This window comes from Stegostoma tigrinum, chromosome 8 (genome assembly GCF_030684315.1).
Source record: "Stegostoma tigrinum isolate sSteTig4 chromosome 8, sSteTig4.hap1, whole genome shotgun sequence".
Classification (NCBI taxonomy): Eukaryota; Metazoa; Chordata; class Chondrichthyes; order Orectolobiformes; family Stegostomatidae; genus Stegostoma; species Stegostoma tigrinum.
In genome coordinates this window covers 32,779,328-32,804,195 of record NC_081361.1, presented here as the reverse complement: position 1 = coordinate 32,804,195, position 24,868 = coordinate 32,779,328, and the positions used below count along the sequence as shown (strand labels likewise).

At 43.8% G+C, this 24,868-nt stretch overlaps 1 protein-coding gene across 2 annotated transcripts; it reads left to right on the top strand.

Annotated features, from left to right (window-relative positions):
- Positions 1 to 539: 539 nt before the first annotated feature.
- On the top strand, positions 540 to 24,868 carry mgst3a (microsomal glutathione S-transferase 3a). 2 transcript variants are annotated; one of them, XM_048539265.2, is made up of 6 exons: positions 540 to 672; positions 7,411 to 7,538; positions 11,857 to 11,930; positions 19,802 to 19,859; positions 22,498 to 22,570; positions 24,598 to 24,868. In XM_048539265.2, exons 2-6 carry the CDS (start codon positions 7,422 to 7,424, stop codon positions 24,732 to 24,734), a joined length of 459 nt encoding a protein of 152 aa, XP_048395222.1. In that variant the 5' UTR covers positions 540 to 672; positions 7,411 to 7,421; the 3' UTR covers positions 24,735 to 24,868. The 2 variants fall into 2 exon arrangements, with proteins under 2 accessions (XP_048395222.1, XP_048395223.1); XM_048539266.2 differs by lacking the exon at positions 540 to 672 and adding an exon at positions 895 to 1,001.

The window sequence follows — 24,868 nt, the reverse complement described above, 5'->3', positions numbered from 1 at the left end:
GATGGTTTGGCCTAGGACACTGTTCTCAGGAATTCCTGCTGATAGTGCATTTCAGACCTTAACATGCCTCTCATTACATAACCATTTGCTCATATCACTTTTGCTTATTTTGCCAACAACTTTTTAAGTGCGTCCTCCTATTCACGATCCTCTCATGAATGGGAACTTTTTCTCTAAGTACTCTTCCTGGACCTCTCATGATTCGGAATACCACTATCAGATTTCCTGTTTTGCCTTCTTGATTCCGAAGAAAACTGTCCCAACTTCTCCAGTCCACGAAGTTCCTCATCCCTGGAGCCCTTCATATGAATTTTGCGTTCGTCTCTCTCCAACATCTCATTCCTTCCAAATATGCAGCTCCCAGAACCATGCAGTGCAATTCAGAAACCCAAGTCTGCACTGCTATAGGTACACTCAATCTACACTCGTCCCAATTGCCAGCTGATGCCATGAGTAATTCAGCAGGCAATCAATCAAGGGAACTTCTTCTGGCGTGGGCTTCATTTTTAATGTTCTCGCACAGTCTGTGCGCTACTCTCCCTTGATCCGCAATCCGCCTTTTCCAAACCACCCGTACGCGGCGTCCCTGCAAACGCCCAGCTTTGTCAGTGATTTGAGTGGCGAGTCGGACAGGAACAAAGGCGAGAGCCGGAGTATTCTGCAGGAACACCGGTATGCATGGTTATTGTTGGGGTGGGCGGGCGCGGAATTAAGAGGAGAAGGGAGAAGACTAAAGTTGTATCAGAGATCATGGGAACTGCAGATGCTGGAGAATCCGAGATAACAAAGTGTGAAGCTGGATGAACACAGCAGGCCAAGCAGCACCTCGGGAGCACAAAAACTGACGTTTCGGGCCTCGACCCTTCATCAGCTTTTCTCCTCCTGAGATGCTGCTTGGCCTGCTGTGTTCATCCAGCTCCACACTTTGTTATCAGGGAGAAGACCTAAACTTGGTTATTTCAGACTGAAATTGCTGGAGGACAGACAAGGTCGAAACTGCCGTAAGTGTGAAGGGAGGGCTGTGTAACTAACTCTCCCTCAGGAGGCACCACGCTTGACTGGTTGACGGTGGGATTTTGCTGTCATTCTGTTTGGGAAACGTTGGTGAACTGTCTTTCACGTGCCCTCCAACGATCACCGACTCAATTTTTTTTTAAATGAGGCTTTTATTACTAGCAAGCTCTCGATATTCCTCGTTCTCACGTTCGCCCTTCAAAGTGATATTTTTGTGCTTAGGTTTACACTACAGCCCCTTTCAAACACCCCACTCACCATTACCATTTTATTTGATTTTTCTTCATGGTATAGTTAACAGGGTGAATGGGTTTGGGTGTAATTGCGTCTCGTTTTTAAAAAAAAGCCTTCAAAATTAGTGCTCGTGGGTTGTGTGATATTTCAGCCCGAATTGAAGGCTGGTTAATTGCTAAAATGCAGAATAGAAACGTGCAGATCCAGCGAGCAGTTGAAGAGCCATATCTTGGCTTCTGTTTGTAATGAGTTTGGGGGACGTGAGTAAAGATTGGCGCTGCAATTGTACAGAGAGCTTCGGATACACCACACCTACAGATATGCGGTTTCAGACTCCACCTCAGAAAGGTTGTGTGCCCTAGAGGTGGGGCAGCAAATGTCGGTCGATTGCTTTAATTCCTAGGGGCTGCCTTGTGTTGAGGGCTAAGCATAGAATGGGCCTCCATTCACGTCAGTTTGGAAAAATGAGAAGCAGTCCCTTAATGTATAAAATTCAGAAAGGTGTTTATGCTGGTGCACGCTGAGAGGCTGTTTTGTACGTCAGAGCTGTCAATTAAAGGCAGATACAAGCCTTTTGTTTCGTTCAAGCGTTTGGAGTTTTTGGAATTTTCCAACTCGGAGACATGCGGATGCTCCATTTTTGAGTATGTTTAGAACTGAGGTCATTTTGTTTTTAAATGTTTGGCCATAATGGGAACAGGTTGGGAAGTCGATGTATACGTCAGCCGTGGTGAATGCTGAAGCAGGCTTGAATGGCAGTCTGGTCTCTCCATGCTTTTGTTTCTTAGATTTGTTTTGAGCACTTGTTCTCATCTAGCGTTCCCTGAATCATCCATTATTTGCCTCAATCGCTGTATTTGATAGTGAGGTCTGCGTTCTCCAAAGTAAGGAAATGCCATTTGGATTTCTTAGTGACTTTCCCAGCTTATATTTATAACCTTGGCTTTTGGATACCCCTACACATCAAAATATGTTTGCATCTTCAAACTCTTAATTTTTAAAGTCTTCTATCTATAGAAAACAGCCCCAACCTGACTTTTCTGATATCTTCAGAAGCTATCTAAGAACAGGAGCAGGCCATTCAGCTTGAACTTGGTTATTACTGACTGAAATTACTTAGACCCATAAAGCTGTACAGGTCCTTTGGTCCAACTTGTCCATGCTGACCAGATATTCTAAATTAATCTATTTCCATTTGGCCCATATTCCTCTAAAACCTGTGATCAGAGATAATGGGAACTGCAGATGCTAGAGAATCCGAGATAACAAAGTGTGGAGCTGAATGAACACAGCAGGCCAAGCAGCATCTTAGGAGCACAAAAGCTGACGTTTTGGGCCTAGATCTAGGCCTGAAATGTCAGCTTTTGTGCCCCTAAGATGCTGCCTGGCTTGCTGTGTTCATCCAGCTCCACACTTTGTTTCCTCTAAAACCTTCCTATTTGTAAACTTATCCAGATGCCTTTTAAATATTGTCATTGTACTAGTGGCCTCCGCTTCCTCTGGCACTTCCTCCCGTACATGCACCACCTTCTGTGTGGAAAAAGTTGCTCCTTAGTTCCCTCTTCAATCTTTCCCCCCCTCACCCTTTAGTTTTAGACTCGTCTACTCAGGGGGGAAAAAGACCTTGGCTCTTCAACCTATCCATGCCCCTCGTGATTTTATAAGGCTGTACAAGGTCACCCCTCAGCCTCCAAAGCTCCAGGAAAAATAGCCCCAGCCTATTCAGCCTCTCCCTTTAGCTCAAACCCTCCAACCCCGGCAACATCCTTGTAAATCTTTTCTGAACCCTTTCAAGCTTCACAACATCCTTCATGTAACAGGGAGACCAGAATTGCATGCAGTTTTCTAATAGTCACCTAACCAATGTCCTGTACAGCCGCAACGTGATGTCCCAAGCCCTATTCTCCCTGTGGTGACCAGTAAAGACAAGCATAACAAACACTTTGTTTGTATCGTCTCCACCTGGGACACCACTTTCCAAAGTTTCTGCTCAGCAACACTCCCCCAGAACCTTGCCCTGAAGTGAATAAGTTCTGCCCTGATTTGCCTTTCCAAATGCTGAGGACAATCAAGGTCAGATTGGGGTTGGGCTGTCATATATGAAAGCAGGGCTGTAGCTGACTCATCTTCCAGAGCTGTAAGGCTGCAGTGGTTGATGCTGGGATTCTGCTATCGTTGTGTTGGGGAAATGTTTATGAACTGTATCTCAGCCTTTCTGCAGACCCCCAATTCAAAAAGCTGTTCTACCATTCAATGAAATCAAGGCTGACCTGTGGCTGAACTCCATATGCCTGCCTTTGGCCCATATCCCTTATTATCTTTTTGAATTAAAATGTATTGATCTCAGATTTAAAACAATTGATTTAGCATCAATGGCCAACTCTGAAGAAAGTTTCAAACCTTTACCACTCTTTGTGTGTACAAATGCTTCCTGAATGGTTGGGCCATAATTCTTGGACAATGTCGTGAGTACTAGAATCCCCAACCAGCGGGAATAGTTTATCTTCCCTCTCTCTTTTCTTGTTAATATCTTGAAGACTTCAATCAGATAAGTCTATCTTCTAAATTCGGGAGAACCGGGCCTAAGTGTAAAATCTCTCCTCATAACCCCTGAAGTCCAGGTATCATTCTTGTAAACCTACATTGTACCGCTCCAAGGTCAATATATCCATCCTGAGGTGTGGTGCCCAGATTTGCTGTCAGCACTCCAAGCAGACTCGAATGACCCTTTTGTATAGCTGCAGTGTAACTTCTGCATCCCTGTCCCTCCAGCCTTCCAGATAAAAATGACAACATTCCGTGAGGCTTCTTGATTATTTTCTGGTATGAGTTATACTTGAGATTTTGTAAATGGATGGTTTCCACCCAGTTTTCCTGTGTAGGTCAACACATTCCAGTCTCCTTTCACTCAACCATTTTGTGTAAAGCTAACGCTTGACTTGAGATAAGAACTGAGTTAAGATTATCTCAGAGTTACTAGGTCATTGATAATATTGTCTATACTTTGCACAACCTCCCTCCCCCCTTTTTTGTGTTGCCTTGAAACGCTTTTTACAGATAACAAAAATGACAAATTTTGATTACTTTTATTGAGGAAGTCAGTAAAATAATGGTTCCATTTAGTTAAATATGCTTCGGGCTGGGTACTGAAGCATTTAGTGGAGTTTCTGACAATTTGACTCTTCCCTGGAGATTCAGCTTTTAAATTTAAACCTCATCTCCGTCTCTTTCCACATTGTACCTGCCACTTTTTTATCCATTTCAGAGCTCACCATGTTCCACTTCCTTTCTCCCCTTCCCACTGCTAATCCCATGCCCATCCCAATTTTCTGCCCGCAATCTCTTTCCCTCAGCTTCTGCACTGAGTCAATCTGTACCCTCGGTTATTACAATGTTGGTGTAAATTCACTTTCCCAGTCTTCCTGTCCTCCTTGATAACAAGGTGTAGAGCTGGATGAACACAGCAGGCCAAGCAGTGTCATGGGTGCAGGAAGGCTGATGTTTTGGGCCTAGACCCTTCTTCTGAAGGTTTTCTGAAGAAGGGTCTAGGCCCAAAATGTCAGCTTTCCTGATCCTATCATGCTGCTTGGCCTGCTGTGTTCATCCAGCTGTACACTTTGTTATCTCGGATTCTCCAGCATCTGCAGTTCCTACTATCTCTGAAACTATTCCTGTCCTCCTTGATCAGTTCCCTCCATACAAACCCTCTCAACCTTGTGCTCTCGTGAGCCCCACCACGCCCATATCCATAATAACAGACCAGATTATCTCTGATCATATCTTTGTATTCCTCAATATCTGCATCCTGTCTTACCTGCTACTGTGTTTAGTGTTTGGAAAAAGAATTCTTCTCCTTCACCTCTAAGTCAATTGTTAGAGTATTTTCAAGTCTTCAGCTATCTTGCATTTAGCTTTGAACTTACTGTAAAAATTTCTGGGGCTTTGACTAGTTTGGTCATGAATATCTTTTTATATGCCCTTGACCACAGTAAAAGGCTTACAATTACCCGTCTTACTCATTCCTTCCGCCAATACAAGAGGGGAAGACTTTAAAGTATCCAATGTCAGTTTAGACACGCACTAACAGATTTGGCTGGACACTTTTTTTAAAATTATTCATTTTTGACCACCACCATCCCAGGCAAGCTTGATCTTTTAATTGACATCAACAGATGGAGATGCAGTTTGGTTTTTTTTTAAGAAAAAGAGTCAACTGGTCTCAATATCATGCTAATTGCACATTCAGAGTCTAAAATACTGTTAGATTTTTACCCCACAGCCCCCCCCCCCCCACCCACCGCCGGTTGTCACGGTTGGTGGCTGCATTGGATCATTTTCTGTCCACTTTTTAAACAAATCTTTTGGTCATCTGTTAGCACCCTTCAACGTTCTATCAAGAATTTACGTGTGCCTGCTCTCCCCACATTCATCACCCCAGCGTCTTATTTCAAAATCAGATGATATCAGTTTATCCGTGTTCTAAGCAGATGCCACCCTACCTATTGGCAGTTACCTTAATGCAATGAGGGTCTTCTAATTGTCTTCCTTCTCACCCCTGTTTATTTATTACCAGGTGGTAGCTACCCTGACCTCACTATGTGTAATTTTTCCCCCTACATCCATTCACATGTCCATTTTGGCTGCCATTCCAGTTCCAAAGCTTTCACTTAGACCATAAGACATAGGAGTGGAAATAAGGTCATTCGGCCCATCAAGTCCACTCCGCCATTTAAATCATGGCTGATGGACATTTCAACACCACTTCCCTGCACTCTCCCTGTAGCCCTTGATTCCTTTTGAGATCAAGAATTTGTCGATCTTTGCCTTGAAGGCATCCAATGCCTCGGCCTCCACTGCACTCTGCGGCAATGAATTCCACAAGCTATTCCCTTTTCTCTTTTTTTTTCTTCCTTTATGTTATTTTTCTCTTTAGGCCTCCTCTCCGTCATGCATCTTCTCATTTCTCCCATTTCAGGAGATCTGGGCTTTTTTTTAACACCACAAGCTGCCTTTACTCCTTGATCCTGGCTTTTTCCTGCTGCCATTCTGGAGTATTATTTGGATAATTTGAATCAACATTGTAACCTTGATGGAAATCTTACCGACTGGTAGTCTCGCCTTCCTCCCCCTTAATTTGCCGCCCGTCTGTCAGCCGTGGCTCAGTTGTTAGCATTCTAGGCTCTGGATCAGATCTCTAAGGTTTGCAACCACAACCGCCCACAAAAACAAAGCCCAAACTGTTGTGCAATACTGAGGGAGTGTTGCACTGTCAGATATGCTATCGTCTCGATGAAATCTGGTCCATTTAACTGGGTAGTTATTGCAGAACATACAATACAGCGGTATCTGGGTGTCCTGGTAAGTGAATCAAAGTTCATATGCACTTACAGCAAGTGATTAGGAGGCCAACTTGAATGTTGGTATTTATTGTAAGGAGTTTGGAATGTAAAAGTATTGAAATTCTGTGAAAATTATATTGAAATGTATAGAGCTTTAGTTAGACTGTATCTGGAGTACTCAGTATAGTTTTGACCTTCATCTACATCCTCTTTACAAGTAAGATGCAATTTTGGTGGTGGTGGGGGGAGGGGTTCATTTCACCCATTTTTGGGATGTACAATTGTCTCATGAAGGGGTGTTGAACAATGGGTGTTAACCATTGGAGTTTAGAATGAGAGGTGATTTTATTGCAGCACATCAGATCCCAAGAGGATTTGACGGGGTGGATGTTTCCACTGGCGGGGAGAGTAGGACTAGAGGACATTGTTTTTAAAAATAAGAGGTCTCCCTTTTTAAGATGGCGATAGGAAATCTTTATCTGAGGGGCCCCTTTTTCAATCAGTGGAATTCTCATTCTCTGGAAAAGTAACCTTAAGAATGGCTTATCTGATTGAGCTTGTGCTGCCATTCAGTAGTGACCGCAATGAGTCGAAGGGATCTGCTCCTGCTCCTGCTCCTAAGTCCTCAGTTGCTAAAACTGATGAGGAAGACTTTGATTTCTGAGAGAATGTTGTAAAATTTTGGTGGTCTTGGCGAAAGCTTAATTTATTTGAGCGGGTGGGAAGTGAGCATAATTGGGCTAATCGGTAGTCAGAAACCTAGCATGGTAAGTCGTATATTTATCGCTGGAACAAGATAATTATTTTTCTGTTTTGTTTTTAGGGGCCAAAAAAATGGTGGTGCTTTCCAAAGAGTATGGGTTTGTGGTGCTGACTGGCACTGCCAGCTTTGCCATGGTCACTTACCTTGCCCTCAAAGTTTCAGCAGCGCGCAAAAAGTACCAAGTGGAGGTGAGTTTATGCCAAGGGGCATTACCAGCTGGGGTTGCCTGTGGATCCTACTGAAAAAAGCAATTGTTGTCAGTGAAACCATTGAGCAAGTTCACATTTGATGCACAGTCTGCCATACCTTTCTTCGGTATGGCTCAAGACAACCCATGAAGAAGTAGAGACAGTTGTAAAGCCTTTCAGGTCTGTGTAAGTGTGGTTTAGGCAGTGGGTACCTGCTGTTGAAGCCTTTTCTGTTCAATTTCTAAAACATGTCATCTAATTTTAATCTGAGTAACTCCTTTATTCTTCTACACTCAAGATATTTTCCAACTGCCGTCTGAATTCAAGTGGTTAATGCCTGTGACCAGTTTAGTTATTAACCAGTTCAAGTGTAGGTCACCAACTTGAACAAGCCATGTGATGTGGAGATTTACAAGACACAACAAACATTTTGCTTAATTACATTTTTGTCAAATTGCACATCAGTTACACCATTCATATTTGCCCTGCTGACTTTCTTTTGTGTGATCTATAATGTCTCATGGCTTTTCTGTTCTGCCTTTTCACAGTAACAGTTCTCAACCCTGGTTACGTTTTTGCATTTGGACCTCTGGTTTCTCAGTGATTTTTTTTTGAAACCTCAATGCATAATTGCAAGCTGTATCATTATAATTAGACCTCCAGAGTCTTTCAAACCTGTTTTTGCTTTGCTTGACTTGTAGCTCAAGAAGATTAATACAAAAACACAAGATGTTGACTCAATTACTGACTACCAACAAAGCTGGGCGGCACACCTGTGGGGTGGTGGGCAAGAATAACCAGAATATTGCCTCATCTTGCTCCTATCCTTTTCTGAATCCTACAAATTGTGCTGCAATTCAGTCATGTTCAACAAAAGGCATTATCTAATGAATGTACTTCCCAGTAGTTAGCCACTATATCATAACCTCATGTGGGATGTCTCTCACTCAGGAATTTTGTACTGCTTGAATTTTCCCTTTCTCTAGTTCTGTAGCTGTAGTTTAACTCGAACACCCACACCTCTCGAGGAGAGGGAGCAAAGCTTTAAACAAATACACTGTCGCTACAGCTTTCCACATCCTTAGATTCCAGTGGCAAATCTAATTTTTAAGATGATTGTGTGCAGGGAATGACCATTCCATGAATGCCCAGCATTGCAGATGTTGTAATGCTATTTCAGATAACAGTCTCAACTTAGTCATACTTTGTGTATCAACATCAAACAGGCAGAAGGACCTACAAACAGTTGGTTCAGCATCTTCTGAGCCAAATAAAGTGTTTAATTTGAAGTGTAAATAAACTTTTTAGCAACAGTGAGCGGTGTTCATACCATATTGTCGTTTTTGTGTTAACTGGTGCATGTATATCTTTTGAATTTGACTGAAAAGTTGAAATTTAAACTTAATCTTGAGTTGAATGATAAACTGGGGCCCTTCCTATCAATTTGGGAAAAGGACTGAACTAGAGCATTTCTTCAACTAATTTTTAGAAAAACTCATGCATTTTTCTCTTTGTATGTGAGAATGAGTATCTAATGTAAAATTCAAATACGATTTGGAAGAAGAGTGGAAAACATTTCCTGTTCTGTTGTCACATGATGAAGTGTACACCACAAGGTTGCTGATCAATGTGCAAATTGGGAGGAGAGGTTGTAACTAAGTAGTATTATGTTAGCTGTGAAAGGCAGGAAATGCGATTTGGAAGAAGCCAAAGGGCATACACCATCACTGAACATAAATTTCAGATGATTCAGAGCTTGGTTTGAGGTGTGTAGCGATAACGATCCCTGTTTTATCTCAGCCTTGAATATACTTAACAACTAAGCTTCAACCGCCCTCTGCAGTAAAGATTTTTGGATTGATTATGCTTACAGAAGAAAATTCCTCATCTGTGACATAGTGTGTGAGGTTATGCACTTCAGTAGGAAGAATAGAGCTGTATCCTATTTTTGAAATGGGGAAAGGCTTCAGAAATCTGAAGCATGAGGGGATTAGGAGTCCAGGTTCAAAATTTTCTTAAGGTTAACATGCAGGTTCAGTTACAGAGGCAAATGCAACGTTAATGTTTATTGTCAAGGACTAGCATACAAGAGCAGGGATATACTGCTGAGGCAGTGTAATGCTCTGGTCAGATTGCATTTCGAATACTGTAAGTCCTGCATCTACAGAAGGATGTGCTGGCCTTGGGGAGGGAGTCCAGAGTGGGTTTACAAGAATGATCCTAGCAATGAGTGCTTGTCATGTGAGGAGCAGTTGATGACACTGGTACTGTACCGGATGGATTACAGAAGGGTGAGGGGTGATCTCATTGAAACTTGCAGCATACTGAGAGGCATGGATAGGGTGGATATGGTGAAGATGTTTCCACTTGCAGGAGAGACTTGGGCCCAAGGGCACAGTCTCAGAAGTGATGACCTTTTTGAACTGAGATGAGGAGAAATTTCTTCAGCCAGAGGGTGGTGAATCTGTGGATTTCATTGCCACTGAAGGCTGTGGAGGCCAAGTCATTGAGTGCATTTAAGGACGTAATGCTAGTTTCTTGATTAGTAAGGGGATCAAGGGCTACAGAGAGAAGGCAGGAGGATGGGGTTCAGAAACCTACCAGCCATGATTGAATGGTGGAGCAGACTTCGCTGAGCTGAATGGTCGAATTCTGCTCCTATATTTTATGGACTTACATGGATGATCCCTTACACTGAGATTAGGCCCTCTTGTCCTAGACTGTCTCTGAAGGGGAACCATGTGTAGTCCATATACAAGGGATTAGGAAACCAAGTAATGAACAAAGTGAACCTGCTGAGCAACATTTGTTTGCATACTAGGCCTTTAGTTACCATGAGCCAGATTTTGCAGAAATGATGCAGGACCTTAAATATACAAATTAGCCAGCAATTTGTAGTGAGCAAAGGATGCTACACAAATTACAATCGACAAGACAACACCTTGCTCTTATCTTCTCTTTGACTGTGTCATGATGTCACTGCTTTTGCACATTAATGACCTACTACACTTGCTACAAAAACATAAACTAAGTAATTGTGGAAGCTGGAGGCATTCTGGGCAAGTGATCCAGGACTTCAGGCTAATATTCTGGAGATATGCATTCAAATCCTACCGTAGCAGATGATGATAATTCATAAGTCTGCTCCAAAAAAAAGTCACTACATGGTCACCAATACGCTCTTCATTCAGTCCACAATGCCTGTGGCAGTCATGGGCACCTAATTACTCACCTTTTTCCAGCACTTGGCCTATAGCCTTGTCTGCTTTGACCCTTCTAATGACCATATAAATTCTTTTTAAATGATGTGAGGGTCTCTGATGAGTCATTAGTGACATATGCTGCAGATGGTTCTGCTTCTACCCACTTGCAGGCAGTGAGTTCCACAAAAAGTTCTTCCTTTTTAAACCCCACACCTGCCTTTCCCTTAAATCTGTGTCCCTGGTGACAGATCCGTCAATTAAAAGTAAATGTTTCTTCCTGTCTATGCTTGTAATAATTTTGTACACTTCTCCTCTCCTCTAAGGATACTACTCCAACCTATCTAGTATCTTTTCAGGGCTGAACTGTTCCAGCCCAGGCAACATTCCCAGTGAATTTCTTCTGTACTCTCTCCGGTGCAATCACGCCCTTCCTGTAGTGTGGTGACCAGACCTGCTCTCAGTACTCAAGCTGTTGTTTGACCAAGATCTCACACAAATCCACTATAACTCTCTGCCTTCGCCTTTCATGCCTTTCCTAATACAGGAAAGAATCCAATATGCCTTTTTAAGCACCTTATCTATCTGTCCTGTTACCTTCCAGGATATCATGCTCTGATCCTCTGGTGCTTCTTGAGATCCTACCATTAATTGATACAGATGTACTATATTGTCTCCGGAACAAAAGCAAAGTTGCTGGAAAAGCTCAGCAAGTTTGTTTTTTTTCCTGACTTGCAGCATCCACTGGTCTTTTGGTTTTTATATTCTGTCAGCACGTTTGGATGCAACAATAAGTCCAATAAAATTACAACTAAAAATACAGTCCGGATCTGGTTTCCTCCCACAGGTGTACTGGCCATACTGAAACTGTTCATAGTGTTCAGAATTGTATCAGCTAGGTGTGGATAGCCATGTTAAGTGTTGGGTCGCAGGATACAGTAGGGGACTGGGTTTGGGTGGGATGCTCTGAAGGGTAGTGAGGACTCAATGGCTGAATAGCTTCCTTCCCCACTAGGGGTTCTATAGTCATGTTAGGTACAGTTCAGTTGTGTATAGTCTAAATCTCAACATTAGGGATCCTCTGTTTCTAACAATGTGTGTTATTTTTCTTTATTAAGTACCCTGTAATGTACAGTGATGATCCAGAAAATGGACATTTGTTCAACTGTATCCAACGAGCTCACCAGAACACGTAAGTATGACAATCTGCAGTAATTTACATCCATTCAATTTCCATGAATTTGCATATGACCTTTTCTATATCTCAAAAGGGCTGTTTTTAAAAAAAACATCAATTCCACTTGAAGATCAAACCCTGGCAAGAAGTTGCTTGATTGTCTGTCTGTCTGTCTGTCTGTCTATCATTTATAGAATGTTTAAGATTTGACACGCAGTCTTTGAGTGGAATTTTTTTCATTTGTTTGGCTAAGTGTATGTTGCATGAAGGCATTTTTTTTTTTGAATGTTTTTCACCATGAAGATGATGAGTTTTCTCAACATAGCTTACCAACTCTGCCCCTGCGGTGTCCCTTGTGTCTCATTCTGGCCCCGTCTTGCCCCGTTGCCATTCCCAAAACCGTGCTCCATTCTTCTGATGTCTGACAAAAGACTAGAAACCCTGGCACCCGGGCACATCTTTTGATAGAGACTGCTGTGCACCTGGACAGGCAATCCAGGTTTCCTTCACAGCAACACAATGGCACAGGAGCTACAAAGCCACACTGCCCATTGCATAGAACTGGCATGGCTGATAGACATACAAACCCATTCTCTCAACCTTTTTGCTCTTCAATCATCACGTGGTTTACTTGTCTCTAACTCCCTCTGTCTGCTCTCTGAAGACCTGCAGCTTGTCATTGTCCAGTGAGGAACATCACATGTGCAAGCAACTAGACAAATTCAACATGCGCTCTTATTTATGGACGGCAAAAAGAAAGAGCATAAACAAAACCAACAGAGGCTGTAGTTCATCTCCACAGTGCAACCCAAATTCTGGCATGGTGACCAATGACTACATGTTACACTCCGTAATGTCTGCTGCACTCAGGACTTGAGTTTCTGTCAGGCCTGTAGCACCCGACACAGCTCCACTCTCTCACAGACAAGAAGAGCGTCAACTTCACCAGTGCCCTCACTCACTGGAGTGACCTAGTGCTGCTCCTGGGCTTGCTGTCAATTCTGGTCCTCCTACGCTGCTTGAAATACATCCACAGCAACTGGCATCCCTCACCAGCACAGGGTGCAGGTCTCTCAGTAGACAACCTATGTTGGAAATAAAAAGAACAAGAGGGGTTCTGGGTCTCTGAGTCATTAGTAACATATGCTGCAGATGAGCACTGTAAACTCCTCCACACGGTGATATGTAAAACACCCAATAACAAGGGCCATGTCTCCCTCATTCAGGGGACCGCTTTGCAGAACACATCCGCTCAGTTCGCAACAAACAACTGCACCTCCCAGTCACGAACCATTTCAACTCCCCCTCCCATTCCTCAGACGACATGTCCATCATGGGCCTCCTGCAGTGCCACCATGATGCCACACGAAGGTTGCAGGAACAGCAACTCATATTCCGCTTGGGAACCCTGCAGCCCAATTGCATCAATGTGGACTTCACAAGCTTCAAAATCTCCCCTTCCCCCACCGCATCCCAAAACCAGCCCAGTTCTTCCCCTCCTCCCCCCCCACCCCCGCACTGCATCCCAAAACCAGCCCAGCTCATCCCCTCGCCCCACTGCATCCCAAAACCAGCCCAGCCTGTCTCTGCTTCCCCAACCTGTTCTTCCTCTCACCCATCCCTTCCTCCCACCTCAAGCCGCACCTCCATTTCCTACCTACCACCTCATCCCATCTCCTTGACCTGTCCATCTTCCCTGGACTGACCTATCCCCTCCCTGCCTCCTCACCTATACTCTCCTCTCTACCTATCTTCTTTTCTCTCCATCTTCGGTCCGCCTCCCCCCTCTCCCGATTTTTTTAATTTATTTTTTCTTTATTCCAGTTCCCTCTCCCCATCCCCCTCTCTGAAGGGTCTAGGCCCGAAACATCAGCTTTTGTGCTCCTGAGATGCTGCTTGGCCTGCTGTGTTCATCTAGCTTCACACTTTGTTATCTTGGGAACTGCAGATGCTGGAGAATCCATTATCTCCAATCGTTCTCTCAGCCTTCTTGGAAGCTGTACAAATCATGGTTCACCTTTTTTTAAATACCATTGGCATGTCGATGATGCTGATGTTTGTAACAATGTTCCATTCGTAGGCACAATGGTGTGGTGTAAAGCATCTTTTGACTTACATTCCCTGTAAAATTATTCCGGCCACCACGTGGACCTCTCGCAGCTGTGCGAGGGAGCTGTTTCCAAACCTAGGTGTCGATGGGTCAGCGTGCCGACTAGTGTGCACAGAAACATAGGGCAGCCACAGAGGTTAGAGCAAATGTTGCTGTTGACTATATGACCCCTAAACATCTCACTCTGCACACGTAGCAAATGGACAATGAACATGGGGTTTGCAAATGGCTGCTCCACGTATTTGCTCTTTGATGTCCAAGTGCCCAGTGGATGTAGCACTTGCCCTTTTGCCCATCAAACTGGCATTGTCCCCACCTCCATTCTGGGCACTGCTGCAGCCCTTTGCAAGTTGCATGTAGAGCACAGCAAGCCAAATCAGGGAATACAGCTTTACAGTGGACACCATCAACATCTGCTTGGTTGCAAGGTCTCTCGCCCACGTCTCCCAGAGCCTCTACGTCTCTACTTTACCGGACAGCACCCCAACAGTGCATTTCCAAAGGCGACCTCTCTCTTCTTCCCAGCACGCTCACCAAAGTGTGAAGATCACATTGAAATTCACCTGCAACTGTCCTGCATTCCTCCTGGCAGAACAACTTTAATGACACTTGCCTCGTTGCTACATGATGCCCTTTCTGGAAGCCACAATGGCTGTCATTTCCACAGCACCTGTGTTCCATGGCCTGCTGTTCCAAATACCACACCGCCCCCACATCCCGTCCAAATGCACCTGGCATTAGCAACCGGCACCACCACCATTTCTCCCCTCCTCCCTTCCCAACCAACCCCCACCCCCCCATCCTTGTCCCCAGCTCTCATCCTCGCCACCCCTTTTATTGGCATTGAGCCCCTGCTGTTCCCCCTCACCCTACAGACACCGCCCTTAGCCTGCACACCGCCCCCGGACACTGCACCACAGACGTGACTGAGTAGACCTCTGACTGCTGTGTTTGTGGCTCTCTGATGGCCTCGCACGACTGACCCCCCCCTAGACTGCAGTCTGACCTGTCCCCCTGCCTTTCCCTAGCAGACTCCTGACTCTAGCTAAGCCCCTGGTCTGTATGCGGATCAGGACCCTCAACTGGCCGTGACCTCCCCTCGACTGCACTGTGGACTGGCACCCTCCAGCTTGTGAAGGTGCCATGTGGCTGTATTAAACAGGTGTTTACTACAGAGAGCTGGCACATGATTATAGGTGTTAGATCGACATGTCAGTGTGCGTTCATGATCCTGGTTGCTCCACACCAGGACAATTCCTTATTGATGATCACCAGCCTGTCTATGTGCCTGTGCAACACGGCACATCAGTGCAGCAGTCTGTTATCTTTTGGCCCTGAGTACCAAAGTACTAACAGGTATGGTATGAAGCCAGCCAACTAGATACAAAACTGGCTCGAAGGTAGGAGATGGAGGGTAGTGATGAAGCATTTGTTTTTTTCCAGACTGGAGTCCTGTGATCAGCTGTGTGCCACAAGGCTTGGTGTCTGTTTCACTGTTTTTCTTCATTTATGTAAATGATTTGAGTGTAAATGTAGGAGTTATGGTTAGTAAGTTTGCATGTGATGCCAAAATTGGTTGTGTACTGGACAGCAAAGGTTATCTCCAAGTACAGTGGGACGTTGATCAGATGGGCCAGCGGGTCAAGGAATGACAAATGAAGTTTAATTTAGATAAGTATAAGGTGCTGCGTTTTGGAACGGCAAATCAGGGCAGGACTTATACACTTAATGGTGTGGCCCTGGGGAGTGTTACTAAACAAAGCGACCTAGGGATGCAGGTTCGTAGTTCCTTGAAAGTGGAGTTGCAGGTAGAGAGGGTAGCGAAGGTGGCGTTTGGCATGCTTGCCCTTCATTAGTCAGTGCATTGAGTATAGGAGTTGGCAGGTCATGCTGTGGTCGTACAGGGCATTGTCGAGGCCACTTTTGGAGTACTGCGTTCGATTCTGGTCTCCCTGCAACAAGAAGGATAGTAAATCTTTTCCAAACTCTTTCAGATTTACAAGGATGTTCTCAAGATTGGAGGGTTTGAGCTACATGGGGAGGCTGAATAGACTGGGACTATTTCCCTGGAGCGTCAGAAGCTAAGCAATGACCTTATAGAGGTTTATAAAATCATGAGGGGCAGGGATAGGGTAAATAGACAAGATCTTTTCCCAGAGTCGGGGAACTCAAAACTAGAGGGCATAGGTTTAAAGTGAAAGGGCAAAGATATATAAGGGACCTGAGGAGCAACTTTTTCCCGCAGAGGGTAATGTGTATATGGAACAAGCTGCCAGAGGAGGTGGAGGCGAGTGAAATTATAACACTGAAAAGGCATCTGGATGGGTACATGAACAGAAAACGCTTAGAGGGATATGGGCCAAATGATATCTGGTGGGCACAGACAAGTTGGGCTGAAGGATTCAGTTTCTATGCTGTACATCTCTATGATGTTTACAACAAGGTAGGCGCTAGGTTTACAAGCACTGAGAGAGAGCAAGCAAGCCCTGAGTTACACCCTGGTTCAATCCACAAGCTGGGTGCAAAGTGTCCCTGTTCTGGCATTTCAATGCTAGCTGCCAGTGTAATGTAAATCTCCACTGAGCAAGTGGATCAGGGAGGTGCTAAGATGATTGTGATGTGTTCACAAATGCCAATGCTAATGGACAAGTGGTGCTTGTAGCTGGCACTTGTGGACCTGAGATGCTGTTTGGTCATACATAAAGTGGCAGTTGTTGGGAGCAAGTGGTGAGCTGAATTCACCAGTTGTCCATTCTTGTTTATCAATGTCTACCTTTGTTTAGTAAGCTAGGAAACTGAATCTTAATGAAGTGAGTTGGGCAATAACAAGCAATAATCCCCCTTCACTGACAACTCATCCTGCGTAGCGGTAAACTCTCAAAAGCACGAGATAGGGTGAGATGCTCCTGCCATGGAGATCAGCCTCGCCAGCTTTCTCTTCCAAATTTTGCCACAAATTTCTCCATTGCCCCACATTGCTCAGATCCCTGTAAGACGCCACGTGTGATTTAACTGTTTTGAGCTGATCTGTTGGAACAGCAACATTCTTTGTCAACTAGTGACGATGCATTACTGTATTTGTACAGCACTCCGCATGAAAGAACGTGAGGGCAGTGTCACCTATTATATCAAGTTTCTGGAAGATGTAATGATGGGACATTCCCCTTCAGTGAGCATATTAGTGAATAATCGGTTGGTTAGCAGCGTTTGGAAATGGGGAAAATATTGCAGTCTTAGCAATGGACTGTACGAGGTAGAAGCCTCAGCCTGGGGAAATCCATGTGAATCATATTGTAGTGACGACCTGAGCAGCTGCAGAAACTAAATGACTTATGACATGGTATTTGATAATAGCTTAACAAAAAAAAATTCAGTACTAATAATGACATCATACTTAGTGTTTATATGGATTTTCAAAACTGTTTGAAATATCACACTTGTTAAATTTGGCACCTATACACCTTAAGGGCAGTAGTTGGAAGGAAACACTATTACCAAAGGATCTCAAACCAACTGGAGTTGAATTTTTCTTTTGTTTTTAAACTGCTTGGCCCTTTTCAGTCTATTGCTTTCAGTATTAAATGCACAGTTTTTGAGTATTGGATTTGGAGGCTACAATATTAAAACTTTAAGATCTTACACATGAGGAAAATAAGAAAATAGCAACAGACCTGAGGAGGATATTTGTCTCCTGGAAATGGGAGCTGAAGTTCCAAAATCAAAAAAAAACGAGCCATTTTGTTGGAAAGACAGTTGAAAGTATAGTACAAGGGAACCATTTGAGGAGCTAGAGAAAGGTTTACAGCTATTCCAAGAATCGGGGGATTGAAGTTGGAGGTGGGGGGGGTGAATATTGAAAACTGTAAAAGATGAACGGCCGGTAACCAAAAAACACAGACTTGCAGAGGAACACTTATATTTGACAAAGAATCAGTGATGATATCAGGGGGCAACACCATTTTTGATCCAGTGAATGGTCAGGGGTTTGGGATGCACTGCCTTTTAAACTGACCAGGATATAAACTGGGAGAAATACTTGGTGAAAGAACAGAAGACTTGGAGTCTGCATTGCTGTTTGATCAAGTTGATATTTAAATTATTTTTTAATGGATATGTTATGACACCCCTCCAGGCCAGATGGGATTTGTACCCAGTCCTTCTGACCCAGAGGTAATGACACTACTGCTGTGTCTCATGAGCCCCAAAATCAGGCATGAAGACAAAAGTAGATCAGCAGGATTCAAACCTGAACAGCATTTTACCTCATCGATCTTGGGTCTGTCACCTTACCCGCTCAGCCACGGCTGCGTTACGTAGTTTTCACCCTGACTGGCTTTCTCCTCTGCTGTATTTTTTTAAAATCCCCGTTAAAAAAGGAATGCAGGAAGTGGGTGGAAATGACCAAAAGCAGTAAGGTAGACAACAATTCTTCCTACCCTCTCCTTTTGTTGTTGGAGGGCAGCACTTTCACTTCACCAAATGTTTAAATTAGAGACCTAGGTGATTCGGTGCTAGATTAATTGAAATAAATGTAAAATATAAACAAAAATCCTTCTATAAGAAGAGAGCCGTGTTCTTGTGTTGCAGTGGCAGTGTCCCTATCTCAGGCCACTTGGCTGAAAGTTGAACTCACCCCTGTGTGTAATAGCATCTCAGGGCAGATTGATACAAATATGCAGCTACAAATTGATTACACTTGACAAAGACCTGCTGAGTTTTTCCAACACCTTAGATATCTGAAATAAAAGCATCTGCAGTTTTTATGCTACTGTAACAAAGCTTCTTCCTTTTTAAAAAGAATGTGTCCATTTATTCTGCAGCTTGCATGAAACAAAGTTTTATCTAATTAACAGCCAACCAAGATTGAATTGCAAACTAATAATTTTTGTCTTTCAGTTTCGGAGAGAGAAGTTCCAACTAACATCATCGAATATAAGCAAAATGCTGTTTTTCTTTGAGTTCTGGTGTGCTGGAAAAACTCAACAGGTCTTACAGCAACTATGGAGAGACGAAGGCCAGAATTTTTGAGTTTGATATGATGTAGTCAAAACTCAAACTCTTAAATACCAAACTCTCAACATCAACAGTTTCTCTCTGCAGATGATGCTGTCAGACCTGCTGAGTTTCTCTGGCACTTTGCTGATATCTTGAATGTTCTAGAATTCTGTTCACGTGCATTCATGTCTTCAGGCACTAAATGTTGCTTTTCAGTACAGTTGTCCACCTTGTATATAGCTGGTACATAATGCTTGACTGTATAGATGACTATTCAAGTCCATTGGCACTTCTTTCTTGTTAAACATCCCCTAATTGGGGGGATTGGAACAAAATACAAACCAGAAACATGCTAAATTAAGTGTCCGGTACTCTAGTCCCTGCGATGAGCAGCAGTCTCTAAAGATCTCTACCATGTAAGTGAGCATGCGTGCTCACTCTGTACAGACACCCAAGTGGGACATAATGCAAAAGAGGGACTGGTGACACACAGCCACTGCCTGGACCTGTTAATGGCTACATTAGCCAGACCCAGGAGGAAGCCCACAAGCAGGGTCCTGTGACTTCTCCCCACATAGGATCTCTGCAGATCAGAAGTATCAGGCTATTTTGTTTGGTTAGCTGTTCAAATTTGGCTCCATCCAGTTTGAGCATTCTTTTGTTTGGGAGTTGATGCGATTTAGTTTGAAAATGACTACGTGTTTGACTTTTACTATCTAGAAGATGGAAAGGAATCAACTTTAATGACATTTTTTTTCCTATCTCTCACTAAATATTTTAGACTAGAAGCATATCCGGCATTCCTGTTCTTTCTGGCAGTTGGCGGAATACATTATCCAGTAAGTAAAGCTACATTTTCTTGAATTTTTTTTTCCTGAAGCCTCTCTTTTTTTTCCCTCCTATGACAAAAGTAGAAATTGTTGGAAAGGTTCAGTAGGTCTGGCATTATCTGGGAAGAGAAAGCAGAGTTAATGTTCCAGGTCAAGTAATGCATCCTCAGAACTGATGGCAGCTTGGGGGTGGAATCGAACCTGCCTCCCCGGTGCTATGTGGCGGCAGTGCTAGCCACTGAGCCACTGGAGGTGGTGGAAATAGCAGCTATTGATCCTCAGAGTGTGGAGAGTAGGCAAGGACAAGGTGTCCCCATCACTGTTGTGGGAAGAGAGAGAGGGGGTGAGGGCTGAAGTGCAGGAGGTGGCTTGGACCCAGCTGAAGGCCCTGTCAACAACAGTGCTGGGGAGATGATTCAGGGATGGTAGGAACTGCAGATGCTGGAGAATCTGAGCTAACAAGGTGTGCAGCTGGGTGAACGCAGCAGGCCAAGCAGGATCAGAGGAGCAAGAAAGTGACGTTTTAAGTCTAGACCCTTCTTCAGAAATGGGGGAGGGGAAGGGGGTTCTGAAATAAATAGGGAGAGAGGGGAAGGCGGATAGAAGATGGATAGTGGAGAGGAGACGGACAAGTCAAAGAGGCAGGGATGGAGCTGGTAAAGGTGAGTGTAAGTGGGGAGGTAGGGAGGAGATCGGTCAGGTCAAGAGGGTCAAGGTTATTAGGTAGGAGATGGGGGTGGGGCTTGAGGTGGGAGGAGGGGATAGGTGAGAGGAAGAACAGGTTAGGGAGGCGGGGACGAGCTGGGCTGGTTCTGGGATGCACTGGGGAGGGGAGATTTTGAAGCTTGTGAAATCTACACTGATACCATTGGGCTGCAGGGTTCGCGAGCGTAATATGAGCTGCTGTTCCTGCGACCTTCGGGTGGCATCATTGTGGCACTGCAGGAGGCCCAGGAAGGACATGTCGTCTGAGGAATGGGAGGGGAGTTAAAATGATTCACGACTGGGAGGTGCAGTGGTTTATTGCGAACCGAGCGTAGGTGTTCTGCAAAGTGGTCCCCAAGCCTCTGCTTGGTTTCCCTGATGTAGAGGAGGCCGCAACGGGAACAGCGGATGCAGTATACCACATTGGCAGATGTTCACCTGCACATCTGCTTGATGTGCAAAGTCTTCTTGGGGCCTGGGACGGGAGTGAGGGGGGAGGTGTAGCACTTCCTGGGGTTGCAGGGAAAAGTGCTGGGTGTGGTGGGGTTGGAGGGGTGTGGGGAGCGGACAGGGGAGTCATGGTGAGTGGCCCCTCCGGAAAGCATATAAAGGGTAGGGAGGAAAAAATGTCTTTGGCGTTGTGGTCGGATTACAGATCGCGGGAGTGTTGGAGCATGATGCATTGGATCCGGAGGTTGGTGGGGGTGGTACATGAGGACATGGGAGGATTCTGTTTTGGTTGTTATTGCGGGGAGGGGGTGTGAGGGATGAGTTGTGGGAGATATGGTCGCGGGTGTTCTCGAACCCCAGTGGTGGAGGCTAGTACAGTTACAATACTTAAAAGGCATCTGGATGTGTACCTAAATAGGCAGGGTTTACAGGGATGTGGGTCAAATGGAACCAGATTAATTTAGGACGTCTGATCAGCATGGATGAGGTGGACCGAAGGGTTCATTTCCATGCTGCACATCCAATTATGACAAAGCAGCCCACTTAACTGGCACTAGATCTACTCCCTCCACTACCAACAGTGTGTACTATTTACAAGATGCACAGCAGATATTCAAAGATCCTTAGACAGCACTTTCCAAATACAGGACCACTTCCACTTAGAAAGATAAGAGCAACAGATACATGGGAGCACCACCACTTGCAAGTTCCCCTCAAAACAAAACTCCCCAACCTAGCTTGGAAATGCATCATTGTGTCGCTGGGTCAAAATTTTCTCCCTAATGGCATTGTAGGATGACCTACAGCGTGTGGTCTACAGGATTCAAGAAGGCAGCTCACCACCACCTTCAGGAGTAATGAATGCTGGCCAGCCAGCAATGTCCAAGTCTCATGAGGGAATAAAAACTTTGGCTTAATGGATTTGCATTTGATGAACAAATGAAATTCCTCACTTTGCTACACACTGCCACATCTAACTGCAATCGGCATTCCAGAATCTAGAACCTTGTCAATAAGTGCCGGGAATGTTGGATGAAGCCGAATGATGAATCTTCAAGGCAAGACTGAAGTTGCAGTTAATTGAGCCACAGTAGTCCTCTTGCTCCCCTGAGCTGCAGAGACTTGGACAACTTCCTGATTTTTTTTTCCCGAAAATATTTCTGAATCAATTGTCATCAGGACGGCAAGCACATACTCAATATGCAGCTTGTAAACAGCAAGACTCCACAAAAGGGAAATGTATAACTGAAGAAGCTGATTAGTGATTTTGGCTAAGGAAGGAATATTGGTGAAGTAACTAGGAGAACTATCTACCAGTGGATCCATTTTGACCACCTCTCGTCAATACCTCAAATTAACACTAGACTAATACAGTGCAACCCTTCCAACTTTACGAACTGTAACTTTACACATGCTTGTCTGTAGGCCAATCCTGTGAAGTATCCCAAGTTCAGTGAAACTCACCAATGCTGTTTTCCTGTTTATTTTAAAGCGACTGGCGAGTACACTTGGAGGAATTTGGATAATTGGAAGACTTGTTTATGCACATGGTTATTCCACTGGAGGTAAATACATTGTCCTAAATAACGTGTATAAAACAAATTGCTTTCATTTCTGTATTATTTCAAATGTACAGTTTTACTCATTATCCTCAACAGCACAACATGACAACTTACATTTTTCAATTTCCTAATAGCTGCACTATTTGGGTTCAACATTAATGGAAACTAAGAGTGGTTTTAAAAAGTTAGCAACTCTCCCAAGTGAAGCTAACATTTTTGGCAGCACACTGTTTTAAAAAAAAATCGGCTTAAGAAACAACTGTTTGTGATTTTTTTTAACAAAAACCAGCATTTTGTCTCCATGAACAGAGTTAGAGGCAGGCTGAAGAATTATAATCTCTCTGAAATGATCATCCTTGACACACTTTCCACCCTCACCCTCCCTTCATCCAGGTGCATCTGTGTGAAGGTACTGACTTAACTGAAATACTTGCAGTGTGCTGCCCTCCACTTTAAGCTACAGCTTTATTTTCATGTATTTAGTATGATGTCAGTATTTAACATTTTAGTTCTTTTACAAAGACGCAGATTCTCCACCTGCGCTACCACAACATAGTATAACATTGAGTGTTGTTGAGGATCACTCCTTAACCTACAGAAATGCTACCACAGTGACCTGATTGGAGATGAGTCCATCTTATTGCAGGGTGATGTGACTATCCACAAGCATAGTGTACATAGTGGAATTCCTTTGGCGGGGGGGAAGCACTGTAATGATTGTAAATATCCTATGGTTTTACATTCACCTTTATTTCCAAAAGTGGACTCTCTGACAGAGAGGCAGGTTGGAAATTTAAATATCAAAGAGACTGGCAGCCTCTAAGTTAGTTTTCAATGGATTCGCTAGGCTTGGGCTTGAAACATTGAGTATCTTGAGGGATGGTAGTTATACCACTGACACTTAGTGTGTTCTCTGTCCATCCTGGAGGTGGCCTGACCTCAGGATGAGGTGACACATGGAGAACCTGCACTCTAAATGGGTTTGTGTCTGAAATGCTTCCACATGAGCCATTGTGCATCTACCATGAGTCAAACTGAGCAAGTGTGAAGATAGAATCTAGATTCAGGTTGAACAACTTTAAGTGATGACCACTGGTCTTAACCAGTTTCAGTCTCCATCCAGTCAGTGGCAAATGCTTCTGTTTCAAGTCTTCGATAACTAACCAAGAAATTTCGAGTGAGAAATAAAGCCCCTCAAATCTATCATTTAACTCCAATGTGCTATTCCAGCCTGGACCTGATTAAGGTTTTGCATTGAATTGTGTGCACTTAAAAACTCCACCTTTTCTCAAACACTTCATAACTTTGCTTGTTTGTTTTTGCAGAGATGAATATGCAGATTTTTTTTCCTTTAAATACCTTTTCCCAGAAGGGCTATATGAATGTGGAGCATTCCACAGATACTGTAACCACCCCAGTTAAACATAATATTCTAGTTTCCCAACACTCAATCCAACAAAAGTATAGGTGCTTGTAAGATCTCTTCCTGTGTTTACAGTAGTGTTAAGGGCTCTTCAAGCTTTATTGGGGTGATTTGTGTGCTAAATCAGACATGGCAGTAGGATGTGTCAAGGGATTCACAAATATCAGGTTTGAACATCTGTCACATTTTAATGTTCAACAGCAAGTTAAGAAATGCTTTTATATCATGCAGTCTTTACTTGAATCAATCTCCCCACCCCCCCCCGCCCCAAAACCTTTTTGTCCTAAAACATGTCTGTGAGCCCAAGCTTGCTTAATTCCACTCCTCCTGTGTCGCAAATGATGAGTCACAGGCTTAAAAAGGTACTGTGTAGCCTCTGGTAGTTTCCTTAAAGTTCTTATGCACCAATTCTCAGTTTGACAACTTGAAGCCTTTTTGTGTTTAGTCTTCACAGGATGTTGGCGTTTCTAGGCGTTTCCAATTGCCTTTATCTAGTAGTGAACTAGTCACACTTCAACATTGAAGCACTTTTGTAATGGATGAGCATCAGGTTAATCCAGAGTTTTTCTTTAAACTAGAATTCATAATTCGTTGTGTTCTCTCTTAGATCCTAGTAAGAGAAGATATGGTGACTTTGGTTCAATAGCACTGCTGGGCCTCATGGGGACTGCAGTGTCATTTGGATTTCAGCAACTGGGATGGCAAAGATCTTGCTATGGGAGACCTATGAAAGTCAATTTATAACCGTGATGAGTGTATACTCTATTAGCAAAATCGCTTGGCAGTAACTTTATCTCTAATAGCAATCAGTTGCTTCTGACGTTTGTATAGTGAACTTTTTTTTTATAAAATGAGAATAAAGTTCTTGCATGTGGTAA